We start from the raw sequence: 15,000 nt of genomic DNA on the forward strand, positions 1-15,000 counted from the left end.
CGAGGGCTCCTCAACGGCCCTCTTTCCAGACGAAGATCGAATGTGTGCGTCTGTGTGTGTGTGTGTGTGTGTGTGTGTGTGTGTGTGTGTGTGTGTGTGTGTGTGTGTGTGTGTGTGTGTGTCTATATGCAATGAGTGGTGGGCTGAAGGGGGGATGAGGAGAAGAGAGGATGAGGAGAGGAGATGTTCCTTTTCATACGCCCCTTCCCCTCATTTCAATACCAATTACTTCATATTTTCAAAGGCTCACAAAAGCCTGGAGATTTCCCCTCTTTTTTTAACCCCTCTTTTTCTCTTTTCACATTTCTTGAAAACGAGGCGGCGTATGAGACGGAAGCAATTACCGCCTCCGATTAACCGCCTCCCCCCTCCATCTTTTTACACGTTCCGCCAGCTTTTGTAGCCCAGCTGAGCGTACATATAGTACAACTAACTGTATGATTATACCTATCTAGACGAGGAACCTCGCCAGGGTCAAGCAACAACTCAAGTACCGAGTGATCAACCACCCTTCTGCTTCCCATTAACCGCCTTTTCGCTCTTTTTATACGCGTCTGCCAGCTTTTGTAGCCCAGCTGAGCATACATGTAGTACTAACTGTATGATTATATGTACGACTATATCAAACTAAAGGAAGAACATCACCAGGGTCAAGTAGCAACTCAAGTACTTAGTGATCAACCAACCTTTTCTCCATGTCTGTGGTGTGCTTACACGACTCAAGTAAAGGAGTGATCATCCAAACCCGTCTCCGTGTCTCTGTGTGTGTGTGTGTGCTTTACTTAAAACCATCAAACAGAATCAGAGTCGGAGGTCTTTGCTTCCTCGTACGCTGGAGTCTGGTGTTTAAACACGGCGGACTGTGTGTGTGATGTTTTTTTTTTTAGGGAATCTGAAGGTAATGGAGAGAGACTGCTTACTACACACGCTGCTAGTGTTGCAGCCCGATTGCCTCAGCTTCTCCCAACTGGACCCAGTCGTGTCTGTGTGTATGTGTGTATGCATGCGTGTATGCGTGCGCGCATGCATATATGTGTGTGTGTCTATGTGTGTGTGTCTATGTATGTGTGTGCGCACATATATATGTGTGTGTACACATGTGCATGTGCTTTTCATTTGACAGAGGACAAATTAGGGGGTCCTCTCTTCTTCACGCTTAGGCGCGCGTGAAAAAACTCGTCTTGCAAATGCGTTGTCTTATCAACACCCCTAATTCACAGACACAAATAATCCCCCCCCCTCCCCCTCTTTCTCTCTCTTCAATTCGCAAATTAATTTCAATCAAGAGAGAAGGGGGTGGGGTGGTGTGCGGAGGAGGGCAAAAGCAGCCAAGAAACAAACAAGAATAACAAAGACTCTGCTCAACTGTGACAGAATCACAATTATTATCTGATGCATCTGCTTGGCTAGATTGCACTCCGCCTAATGGGCCTAATGGCCGAGCATGCGATGAACAGTATTCCTCATATAGGCGTTCATTACATTAACGGGTGTAATGGTATACGGCCATACGCAAATTGTGAATCTATCATCAAGAGAATTTTTCACATTGCGCTCTACCCCTTTGCACATTACATTTTCCCATGTGCCTGTGTGTGCATGTGTGCGTGCGTGGTTGTGGGATCAGATGCACGCATGTGTGTACCGGTATGTGTGTGTAGCATTGCTCTAATACTTTGCTGTGCTTACCTCTGGGATTCAATGCTTGTGTGTGTGTGTGTGTGTGTGTGTGTGTGTGTGTGTGTGTGTGTGTGTGTGTGTGTGTGTGTGTGTGTGTGTGTGTGTGTGTGTGTGTGTGTGTGTGTGTGTCTGTGTCTGTGTGTGTGCATGTGTGTGTGTGTAGCATTGCTTTAATACTTTGCTGTGCTTACCTCTGGGATTCAATGCTTGTGTGCATGTGCGTGTGTGTGTGTGTGTGTGTGTGTGTGTGTGTGTGTGTGTGTGTGTGTGTGTGTGTGTGTGTGTGTGTGTGTGTGTGTGTGTGTGGCAGTCTGGTGCTCACCTCTGGGATCCATAAGGCACAACTGACGTGGACCCACTTGGTGCCGCTGCGCGTGGGCTTGAGCGCGCCACCTCGCTTGGGGCACAGGAGGCATTTGGGCTGCACCCCCAGCGCGCAGGTGCGGCACAGCCAGTTCCCCTGGGGCACCTTCAGGATCCCGTAACACGCCTGCAGGGTGTGTGTGTGTGTGTGTGTGTGTGTGTGTGTGTGTGTGTGTGTGTGTGTGTGTGTGTGTGTGTGTGTGTGTGTGTGTGTGTGTGTGTGTGTGTGTGTGTGTGTGTGTGTGTGTGTGTGTGTGTGTGCGTGTGTGCGTGTGTGCGTGTGTGCGTGTGGAGGAGTGGAGAGGGAGAGCACACCTCATTTACACACACACCAAGCTAAGAACACTATTACACCTACTACAATTACAATTCAGGGGTGCATTTCCCAAAAGCGTAGTTGTTAGCAGTTAACAACTTGGGTAGTTGCCTAAGGGAAATTGCATTGCAACCAACAAAGTAGCTAACGTAGTTGGCAACTATGCTTTCGAGAAATGCACCCCTGGAGACAGTTTTGTGAAGCCTCCAACAACCCAAAAGCACCATAAACATACTTGATATTTAAAAACAGAACAATAGCAATTCAGGGAGTAGGGAAGTATAAACCACATTTGCATATTTTCCAAGGACAAATAGTGGTCGCAAACCAATTAAATTTAATACCCCGCACAAATAAATGGATAGCTGTGTCTACATCCTCCGTTTAAATAAAATACATTAACAGGGAAACCAATGTAAAAAAGCCATCACAATACATTATTAAATACAGTATAACACAGACGTGCTGAAGACCTATCGGGGGACTGGGAATGCAATTAACAGTGAATCCCCTCAGCTTACTGCTGCAGATTTTTAAATGCGAAGAGATAGCTGGCAATCATTTATTTTAAATGAGCTCCCGTTTCATTAGTAATTTAGTGGGAAACGAAAACAAGGATGGAGTGAAATTGGGTCAATAACATCTATCTAGATTAAGGAGAAGAGTTTTTTATTATGCACATAACCAGACGTCCATGAGGAATGCAATGCTGCACATCAACACTAAACTGGTAGACACTCACGATTTGGGGCTGGCAACATGATTAGGGTCTTCCTCTATACGTTCACAGAACAGCGCAGGGCCATTTGGCAGAAACATTGCTGAGGTTATATTTTTAAAGATGTTTTGGGGCATTTTAGGCTTTAATGACAGGAAAGACTGAGAGACGGACAGAAAACTAGTGAGTGAGAGATGGGGAAATATCAGGGAAGGACTACTGGTCTGAATGGACCCTTGGTCCCCAGATTTATGGTACGGTGTCTTAGCCAGCTGAGCCACCATGGCGGCCCCAAAAGTGTGATATTTTGTTTAGACATCCCATATCTGGTCATCGTAATTAATTGGAATTTTATCCCCATCGTGATTTAAAATGAATCAGACCAACACCAACCAAGCTTGAGACCCAGCTCAGTTTCCGTCTCGGACTCCATCCACACCTGGTGGACACAGATGTTGCAACTTGTCGGAGCAACTTTTCTACAGCAGCACGCAACCATGTGTAATCTCGCAACCACTGTAATCATCAAATCAGAGTATATCCACCAGGATCATGTTGCAGCTCTTTGCAGTTTTTCCCATGATAGTTGATGAGAATGTAAAGACAGTAGATTAATCACTGCTTTAAAAAAAATGGGGGGTTGGGAATATAGCTCGAAGCAGCCTCCAATTCACTTGGTGGACATGCCACAGAAGATACGCAGATGATGAACCACTGACAACCACTGCTTTTGGAAACAATTACTTTGTTGGGGGAAATAGTCCACAGACCTACGTTGCATGCTGACCCTCTAAACAGCAAACAGGTTTCCAATTTGATGGACTGACAGATAAACGGTCATAGTGTCGTGTAACACCACTGCAAGTGCTGGGAAAAAAACCCCAAAAAACTAGAAAGCAAACGGGAAAGCATCCTCCTCTTTTGGCCTCACCTGGTGCACGCAGATGTTGCACTTGTCGCAGAAGACCATCTCGTTGCCGTCCTCCCCCTCGGGCGAGCGGCACACGTCACACACCACGTCCTCGTCGTACTCGATGCCCAGCCCCTCCTCTGTCTCGATGGCCAGCTGCATCTTCTCCTGGCACTGCCGCTCCAGCTCCTCCAGGACGCGCTCCATGCTCAGCTCATCCAGCTCTGGCAACGCTGTTCAAGATAATGATAAGCATAGTTTATATTAGTTTATTATTATTATTATTATTAGACACGGGGGGCCATGTACAAGACAGCTCTAGTTCATCCAGCTCTGGCAACGCTGTTCAAGATAATGATAGGCATAGTTTAGATTAGTTTATTATTACTTATTATTTGACAAGGGCCATGTACAAGACAGTTCTAGCAGCTCGTCCAGCTCTGCCAACGCTGTTCAGATAGAGACACGCATAATACGTAGGGCACATAAGCAGCGTTTCACATACATAGATAATTACTAAACTACTGTTTTACTTACTTAACTACTGTCTTTCTTACATCACTACTGTTTTAATACACTAATGTCACCATTACGTCCTCCTCCAATTCCTTCAGAAGATACTCCAAATTCAGCTCATACAGATCCAGAAATGCAGTTCAAATAAACACACGACTATACCATAACCAACACATGCACATAAGAAACAGACAAATATACACGGCATCTGCAGTTCCAGTGCTCTCTCCATACTAAACTCATCATAGAACCATCAGATACAGACACAGTACATGAGCACATAAGTAACTTGTGTTCAAAAGAAAGACACATCTAACTCTATGCACTGCCTCTAAAGTTTCAGTACTCACTCCACTCAACTTGTCCAGATATAGTATAGTGTAGAAGATAAGGAAATGTCCATAAGAAAGACCCATATACTATATGCACTGTCTCTTCAAGACCCTGCAAACTCCTCTCGCACAGCTCCAATAGTGCTGTTCAGATACACACATACATGCAGTGACGTAACAAGCTCATATAGGCAAACATGATCTGTACTGTATATATGCCAAGAGAAAAGAAACAAATGTAAACACATATTCTCTGTTCAATTTGTCCAGCACTGGCAATGTTTCTCAGAAACATGAGAAAGAATACACAAACAACTATGCACACACGTATTTCACACATGCCAAATACAGACACACAAATTAATGAAGCACGCACAACGCAACACACACCCCATACATACATGCATACACACGTGCGCATGCACACGTACATGCATGCAGTGCACTCATGGACGCACAAACACGTTCGCGCGCACACACACATACAAATTTGTGCACACATTTACACAAACTTATGCGCACACGGGCGCGCGCACACGCACACGCACACACAGAGCGAGGCGGGGGCGACGGGGTTGAGTCTTGAGCTACTCTTTGGCAAAGCCTGAATAGAACATCGCTCAAAAGAACTGTGTGTAATGACATTTTGGACTGGATGAAGGATTTTTTTCATTTCCCCTCCCTTCTCTTCCGTCAAAGACCAACAACAGTGTGGAGGCGTATTAATTCGGTTTGGAGTCGGACGTTCCGACTGATTGACACTTTGGCTGTGACGGCGGTAGCGGTGTGCGGTAGGGGCTCCGCCGTGGCCACTCTTCGGCCCAGCAAGTGGTAAAGAGGGGGATCTCATTACCTTAAAGTACAGGACTCCATGCCGAATGAGTGACAGCGCCCTTACAAAAATGGCAAACGTCAACTCAAATAACTGGATGTCGGAGATTATTGGGAAACCTCACACTGCGGTGCGTTTCCAACTCCAGCTAGCCCGTTTTTTGGTTTTTTTTTTTCAGTCTGAGGATGCAGCGAGTGAGCAAGCAAGCAGGCATTTGATACACCCTGCTTTGACACACAATACACACTGTGCTTTCCCAACTGTTCTTAACACAGACGTTAGCACTACTGATAAAATATATATTCATAAAAGTCAAAGTGGTCTAGAACAGTGGTTCTCAACCTTTTTTTAGGCGAGGCACCCTTTCAATTCATGAAAAATTTCAAGGCACCCCAAACCAACAAGCCGTAACATGGCATCGCATCCGATACCACACAAGCTTAGAAAAGTAACACATTTGGAAACGTCACACGACCTACGTTCGAAGTTGCAGCTAGCCTGGGCGACCTATATTTACTTTATTTTGCGTAAATGGCAGATGAAAGATTCCACTGACTAGCATTAACTTATCAGTTTAGACAAATATGCATCATATTACATAATTTTAGTTATCAGCCACGTTTCCGCGGCACCCCTGTTGAGAAACACTGGTCTGGAAGTCTGCACAGGCCGTTTCCTATAGATCAGCCCAAACATGAAGACCCTTCCCCGAGTGTATCCAACTATTGTGCATAGCTTGTGTAGCAGACGTGTTCTCACAGGACCTTGGTGAGGGGCACTGTTAAATCATCTCCGTCTTTACAGTAACAGGGAGAGAAGGTGCCGTTACTCTAGCTGCCTATTGACCCCTGTGACTCTTTAATTAAGTCAATTTGCAATAACTGATGAACTATGTAATGAGTTGAGTAATTGCAGGAGAAATTGAATGACGAAACAAAGAGAGGTGAGGTGGGCTGTGAGGAGGTTTCGCAGCGTGAGGGCCCTTTTGATTTATATTTCCGCTAAGCGACCCGGAGTGTGTGAGAAAAAGGGGGCTTAGCAAATAGAAACCTTATTGATGTTATTGCCACACACAAAAAAATTCGATTCGACTTCTCTGTTATGTGGCACGCACCCCTCAGCTCAAACCATGAAGCTGTTTTATCTGGCTCGCAACTTTTAACTGTGCATGTTCTCATGACAAATGTTTTCTTTGTCTCGGAAAAAAGCAAGGAAAACAAGACGTGGTCTTGGTTAGGATTGAGAAGAGGGAAGGGGGTGATGTGTGAGAGGGATTAAATATGCAATTGTCCCCCATGCAACCACCCCCTCCACTGCTGCATCCCTGCAACCACCCCCCGCCTCGCCTCGTCTGAGAGAGAGCATGAGATCGGATTGCAAGCAAACTGGGTCAGGGAGAGGGATCTTGTGGGTCAGCAGTTGGGGCTGTTCTGGGCCTTGGGTTGTTGGCCCCGACCCAAAGCACCGGCTTACAGTCCCCTGTAGAGCGCACGGAGCTTAGAGAGAGGAGAGAGCGAGAGAGAGCGAGAGAGAGAGAGGAGAGAGCAAGAGAGAGAGCGAGAGAGCGAGAGAGCGAGCGAGAGAAGCAAAAGAGCAAGAGCAAAAGCGAGAGAGAGAGAGCAAAGTGGAGTACTGCTGTTCTTATTCCCTTTCTCCCTTCCCGATCCGCTCCGACACCAATGTAACGCAGGTCTGCAGGAAAACTTGTGTCTGTACAATGTAAGCATGCGGTTTGTGAGGCGACTCCACTACAAGACTACTTCTGCAATGAACTGTAAGTGGTGCGACTTGGGAGGTGTGAACCTGCTGTTAAGGCAAACTTTTCACACAGGATGATGGTGCACTACGGCCAGGGCCGCTGGCAGCATTTGCTGGGCCCAGGGCAAAGTAATCTGAAAGGGGCCCCTATCCAATACATACAATGTAGTGAAAACACAATTCTGGGCCCCCTCTCTCGCAGGGCCAGGGACAACTGACCCCTTTGCCCCCCCTTGTCAGCTTCCCTGACTCCGGTGCAACTGAACTAGAACTAGAGTAGGCGATATAGAAAGATGATGGAGCCGTCAACGGCATGACTCCGGGGATCAGAGTGCCTGACGGGGGTGTGAACTGCTATTAGGTAACTTCGTCTGGAGGCCTGATGTCAGTGGCATTAAGAAGTGTAAGCCGTGACTGGGGGAGAGGTGTCAATCCCGGGTTCATGGGAGGAAATAAAACAGCCCGACACATTTCCCCTCCAACACAGATGTCACAGCTGAATCGCTGATCTACCCGGCTTGAGTGCTTCCTTGCGTTTGGATGATTCAGAGGTGAATGAATGAAATTTGTGGGAACAGTTTTCACTGGGTTTACGAGGATTGACAAATCGATTGTATTTATAACGTGGATGAAAGTGAAACACGTAGAAGATCGAAAGCAGAACTCAGTTAACGAATTCCAGCTAGGCCACACGCACGCACATACGCACACGCACACGCACACGCACACGCACACACAAACAGACACACACACAAACAGACACACACGCACACGCACACACACAGCTCTCTAAACTCTGCCTTGGCTAACTCCAGCCAGGCCATGTCCAAATCGTAGCAAGCACATGCGCGTGCGCACACACAAGCAACTTGCATCTCACCCAGTTCTCTGAACTCAGCGTTGACCAGCTCCAGCCAGGCCACATCTAGATCGTCCAGGTCGTATCGCGTGGGCGGCTCGCCGAGGTTCCGCGCCTCCGAGTCCGTATGTAGTCTGGCGTGTGGCGTGGAGTAGAAGGGGATGCGGTTGGTCTCCGGAAGCATTCTAGAACCATGGAGAAACACACACGCACACGCACACAAGGAAACAAACAAAACATGTAAATCATCTCTCGCCTCTCAGGTAAATCAAATCACCACACATTGGTTTATGCTGTTTTTTTGTTGCTGCTTTTTAAAAATAGGTCAACAAGGGTTTTTGCATTCGTCAGGTTCACCCTCACATGTAAATCACCCCTTTTGAACTGCAATCAATTAGTCTCTGAAAGCATGGTGGGAAAAAAAATGCATATTCAAAAGCATTTTGATAAACACAGACACATTCACAAATCACCCGTTTTGAACTTTATTTAATTCCCCCCCAATATGCCAATGCAACATCTTCATGTAGGAGATGACTTTGGTCCTGAGTATTCTCATTAATATGGCACACAGAAGATAAGCCCTCAGGGCTCTGGCAGCTTGATGCCACTGACCTGTCTGCCCAGTTCATGACACCCTTAGTAAGCAAGAGGTGCTCATCAGTATCAGTCCAAATACAGACAGAAGAGCTCAGCTGCTGCTATGAATTCATACAACAGCATAGGTGTGCACAGATAGGGATGAGGGGTGCTAAAGCACCTTTCCTTTTGCCCTACTGGACAAAAATGCCCTTTTTGAAAGGTCCTGTGGTCCATTTTGACATGATCATCTACTAATGTCTGACGATCGAAAGCACGCGACAATAAGGCCCTGATACAAATTATAGCCTCTAAAGCCACTGTACAATAGTACATGCTGCTGTTCAAATGCATACATTGCATGCATCTGTGTTGTGTGTGTGCTGCAAGCAACTATCCTGTAAAAGCCTGAAGTCTGATGATCAGGTTCCTGATTCCTGAGAATCAACTATCCTTTATTAGTGTGCACGTCATGAGTAACCTAGGCTTGCAGTTTAAGGGGGTAATACGTTGTTGACACAGCGTGGTGCATAGACAGCAACAAGGCTGCGGATTGCTCGCATTATGCGTAGGAAATCCCATTCACTAAATTTTTGATACCCGATATGCGTTACATACATTGGTAGTGGGGGGATGTCTGCCTTGCGGTGTGGAACTAGCAAAGGAACAAGTCACTCGTGTATCATGACTGTGTATTAACACATATGAGCTCAAGTTGCTAATGTCAACTCCACGGCCCCCCAAGCTAAGAGCCATGACATCCTCTGCTGATGATGACATTTCTCTCTTTCCACGGGCCAATCTCTGTTGGTAAACAATTAAAGGCCCCATCCATGGCACGGTGACCTTAAAACCCTTCGCCATCGTCTCTTTTGCAGATAGCCGAGTGTATTAACCTCTTGAGGGGGGCAGATAGCGCTGTCTGTCGTCTCTGTGCCACCACGGTGTCTGGTCTCTCTGCCTGCCCCGGGCTATAAGAGTGTGAGTGTGTGTGTGGATTATGTAGGCCATTGGGTCAGGGGGAAATCCTCTCGGCTCGCCCGGGGTCCAATCTGATCTTTCAGACGGCATCACAACCATAGCCTTCATCATCACTCGCAGCAGAAATGAAAGCCCCAATCCTTCAGGGCTTCTTTTCAGTAGCCACTGAGGCTAAGGCTGAGGTTGTACCCAGCAGCAGAGATTAAGCCTTCAATAGCCTGCCCTCCCCTCCCCTCCTCAACACTTCCTACCAAAGCCAGTTGAGATGTAAAGCGCCGATGTTGATATCCTCACAGCGTGTGTGCAGAGATGGCACGATGATACCACACCATCAACATCTACCACACACTGACACACTGAGTCGAAAAAAACCCCAAAAACTTTTCAGTGTAGCGTGTGAAGGAATGCAAATCACATGCCTGAGAAAATCCCCCGTCGTCAAACCAGCCACCTAACCTAACCATCAGCGCGCTTTTTCGGGGGCCATTTTTATCAAGGAGATCTCTCTCTCACACACACACACACACGCACGCACACGCACACACACACACACGCACACACACAAGTGGGAGGCATGCTTCGAACACAACAAAGGAAATGAGAGTGCGCCGCGGCGAAGAGAACAGAACAGAAGAAAAGAGAGAACAGGACAGGATGTTCCCATAACAGCGAGGCCGAACATCCGACATAAACCACACACCACACACCGCCTCGCCTCGCCTCACCTCACTTCGCCTCGGCTCCTAAACACATTTAACGTGCCTTGCACTCACTGTCAAAAGGGGAGCTGCTTGTGGTTGTGCATTAAAAACCTGTCAGCACCCCCCCCTCTTCATTTATATAAAGCTACCCCGCTCTCCCTATGCCAGCTTTACCCCAGGAATGCGAAGGCCATTGCTTTGTATGCATGTTTATTAATGTTTGTATGGTTCACCCCAGACCATATCACAAGTGAGATATGGTCAGAAGACCGTCTACAGAATATTGCGTAGGGGAGGTGTAGTTTGCGCTTGCCAACAGCTGTTTATTGGCCATTACGAGTGTATCATTTGGTGTATACGTAGCCCATAGCCAATTGTGTCAGTTGAAATAAAACAAACTGTAAGCTTCCATTTGTCAAGTTATATGAGTCATCATCTTTCAACCCATCCCGGCTCTCGGATTGGCTCCCTTTTTCAGGCGAGCATTTTCAGAAGAGCATCCATGCTGTCTTTCAGATCGAAACGATTGTGCAAAGCAGCATGGGACTTCCCAGGGTACATTGCTGTACGAAAGAAACACCAACTCCTGGTCTGAGTAGCTCATCATCCCTCTCTACGATAAAGACATTTGCCATTCGTGCTAATCTCATGTTCAAGCTGTTGGCAGGCGAATGCACTGCTCTGTGATGTGAAAATAACCCTGGGGTGTACTAACTGGGGTCATTGGAGTGACCAGGAAATGAAAACAAAAAATGATAAGTCAAATTGGGAAGTTGGATGTTGACACTTGTTGGATGTTAGAGATTGAAAAAGCCATTATGACTGGGGAAACTGTATTGCAGACCACCTGAAGCATCCATGAGCATTTACCTTTAACAATGATTCTTTTTTCTTTAAGGTCTTAATGGGTTTAATAGCAGGGGCTACAACTGGTTAACAACCATTACATACAGACAATGGGAAACTGTGGCAAGGAGCCAGTATGGTACCTGAGTGACACAAGCCACCTCGCATCTCCTAAAGCACTGGGCGATTGAGACTGATAGATGTTAAAAAAAAGTGTGTAAAAATGTGAAAACCTGGCAGAGATGTGCAATGGTGGTCAAAGCAATTTTCCTTCTTTGACAGTTGCTACTGCTACTTTCCGCCCTTGTCAAGTGAAAACTCCAGGAGCTGAGTTTGCAGGCATGAACAGAAAGTACCAGCCCTGTGTACTCGCCCATTAAACTCTCTCTCTGCTCTGCTCTCCTCTCCTCTCTAGGCTGCTGCGACCATCACACACACAGACATCTGTCAACACACTTACAGACTTGCAAGACAGACCTGGTTGCCTTATTGTATAGCAAGGGCATTTCCCTGGAGCTACTGTAGTGTGAAATCTCTCCTGTCTATATTTCAGAGGCCAACTGAGACAATGCTGCAGCAGCTGATCAAAAAAAGAGAGACTCTGTCTTATTTTTCCCCTCAAAAAAACAGTAGTCTGAACCTAACCACCCACCTGGGCTGGTGGGTTTCAAGGAAGCTTGAAAAGATGAACATTCTGCAGGTGCTTCTACGGGAATTTGGAACATGAGCATGTTTTTCTTTCTGACATTCTAGAACATTGCAATGTGCCAAACCACAAACCATTGTAAGGCGATACTAAATGCGATTTAAATTCGGGCCACATCTACATAATGCATTGAGTGTTTTGTTTTGTTTCATGTTGCATGCCACACTGTGAATGTTCTGGTATCTCCAATTCATGGCCACAAAGCTACTTACTACAAACGAACAAAGCATTGTTTCCTTTTCTCCCGAAAAAAGACGGCGAAACAAAGACGAAAACAATTCCCATTCAACAATCTCGAATACTAACGACTTTTGAATTGCTCTTTTGAACGGATTTAACATTCATTCAACTTCTCCTTTTGTGGTGGGAATATGCAAATGTCGTTGCGCTCCATCTCTGATCCTTATCATTTCTCTCCCAGCACTATTCCATCGCCCTACTGATGAATTAACCTCTTTGGGTAAAAATGTTCCTTAAACAAACAGACATCTTCACTTTCCCACAGGGATTTCTTTTTAAGAAACAGTCCATCTACTCAGAGCAGAGACCATAATCCTATGCTGCCCTTCCCCATCGCTTTGGCAGTGGCAGCGAGGGGGTTAACGTGCACCCTGAGCAGCCGAGTGCCTCTCTCTGCTCTGCCATTTTGCTATTCCTTCAGATGCCAGCGTGGTCTGCCCAGGAATGCCATGCGCGTTGTCATGGATATAGCAGCAGCTCATTAACATCCGGCCTTGCTGCTTTTTTTCTTCTTCTTTTTTTACTATTCGCTCACACAGTCTCTCGTCTCGCCGTGCTATTTCTGTGGGATTTTCTTCCTCTCTCTCACTCATACTCTTTTCACGCTCTTTCTCTCTCTCTCTCTCTCCATATTTCTCTCTCCCTTTCCCCTCACCCAAATCCGCCTTCGTTTTTTTTTTAGTAGCAGCTAACTTACGGGAAAACACACACACACACATTCTCGTTAATCAGGCCCATTCTTCTGCTGCAACGAGAACATGTGAAAAAAAGGCACATAATAATCCTGTTTTTGGAGGGCAATGTGGAGTGTGAAGGGGGCTGGGGGCTGGGGGTGTGAGTTGGAGGGGTGGGGGAGGGGGGGTTAGCGCTGGTGGCTGGAACGGGTGGAAGGGAGGCGTTATTTTCATTCACATTTTCCACTGAGTCAGTCTGCAAGCCAGAGAGAGAGACAGAGCGAGAGAGAGAGAAGGCAAGAGAGAGGCAGCTAGTGTGAAGGCGAGAGAGAGAGAGAGTGGACGAGAGAAAGAGAGAGAGCACGAGAGAGAGCACAAGAGAGAGAGATAGCACGAGAGAAAGAGAGAGAGATAGCACGAGAGAAAGAGAGAGAGAAAGATAGCACGAGAGAGAGAGAAAGAGAGAAAGAGAGAAAGAGAGAGAGAGATAGCACGAGAGAAAGAGAGAGAGAGAGATAGCACGAGAGAAAGAGAGAGAGAGAGAGAGAGAGAGAGAGAGAGAGAGAGAGAGAGAGAGAGAGAGAGAGAGAGAGGCTGCTGTTGGTGCCCAGAGCTGTGCTGGCTGGCTGGCGCGTGGCCAAGGCTTCACTCTCTCACTGGCTGGGGCTCGTGAAGACCGACCGCCACAGTGCCTGGGATCCAACATGCTCCTGCTCCTTCCTTCCTCCCTTCCTTCTACTCACACCACAAACACACTGCAGTGTGCCCAGAGACTCACTGTACTCTCTAGGCAGAGGGTGAGAGGCACGGGCCAGCCGTTTAGGGCACCACGGCTCAGAGAATGTCAGAGCCGTGGCGTGAAATCACTCTCACTCACTCTCTCTCTCGCACGAACACACACACACACACACACACACACACACACACACACACACACACACACACACACACACACACACACACACACACACACACACACACACACACACACACACACACACACACACACACACACACACACACACACAGCTGTGTGTGTCTACACATAACGTAAAAAAAGTATGGCTTGAGAAGTGCAAACCCCATATATGACTTTTCACGCACACACGGGTATACACACAGCTAGTGTGTGTGTGTGTGTGTCTGTGTGTGTGTATGTATGTGTTGGCACGGTCCTATGCTTACTGCTGCTGCTGTGTGTGTGTGTGTGTGTGTGTGTATGTGTGTGTGTGTGTGTGTGTGCGTGTGTGTGTGTGTGCGTGTGTGTGTGTGTGCGTGTGTGTGTGTGTAGCCTGGATGTACGGTTTGAATAGTGGTCGACATACCAGCACACATATTTCACTCCAGAACAGAACAAGAGCAGCTAGCCAAGTATGGATTAACGGTTCTCTTCTTTTCATAAACTATTATGCAAGATCTCTCTGGCGGGACTGGGAACCACCCTCATTGTTTTCAGTAGTCCTCAGATCAGGCAGAGAGAGAGAGAGCGAGAGAGCGAGAGAGCGAGAGAGAGAGAGAGAGAGAGAGAGAGAGAGAGAGAGAGAGAGAGAGAGAGAGAGAGAAAAGGGGGGGGGGGTGTGGATGTTCTCCTCAGAGGTTACACAACTCAAAACACGGAGCCTTGCTTTTTTCACGTCTCATTACACAATACACATGTATGCTATGCATCTATTCATGCAAAGATCACACACATGCAAGAACAATCATACGCATGCACACTCATACGCATGCACACTCACACACACACACGTGCACACACACACATGCGCACACGCACACGCAAGTTATTCCTTGGAGGTTACTCAATTAAAATAATTCCGCCTCCCTTATACATGGATTATACTTTCACAATATGCATGCATGTATGCATTGATCCATACAACCATCACTCACTATGAAGCTGATCTGACATAAACAGTAGGTAGGTACATGTTTGTTTTTATATTCCAGTAAACAACTACGGTTATTAAAACCCTCTTGAACGTACGG

The 15,000-nt window shown here is 46.8% G+C and overlaps 1 protein-coding gene across 4 annotated transcripts in view; it reads right to left on the reverse strand.

Moving 5' to 3' along the window:
* Positions 1–15,000, reverse strand: part of jade2 (jade family PHD finger 2) — a 173,104-nt gene that overhangs the window by 69,711 nt on the left and 88,393 nt on the right. For all 4 annotated transcript variants that reach the window (XM_063203926.1, XM_063203925.1, XM_063203927.1 and 1 more), the window contains exons 5-7: positions 8,306–8,469; positions 4,009–4,220; positions 2,003–2,170 (exon numbers count right to left, since the gene is read on the reverse strand). In XM_063203926.1, the coding sequence (XP_063059996.1) occupies positions 2,003–2,170; positions 4,009–4,220; positions 8,306–8,469 (544 nt within the window). The remainder of the gene's footprint in view (positions 1–2,002; positions 2,171–4,008; positions 4,221–8,305; positions 8,470–15,000) is intronic.

Source organism: Engraulis encrasicolus, chromosome 7, assembly GCF_034702125.1.
Source record: "Engraulis encrasicolus isolate BLACKSEA-1 chromosome 7, IST_EnEncr_1.0, whole genome shotgun sequence".
Taxonomy (NCBI): Eukaryota; Metazoa; Chordata; class Actinopteri; order Clupeiformes; family Engraulidae; genus Engraulis; species Engraulis encrasicolus.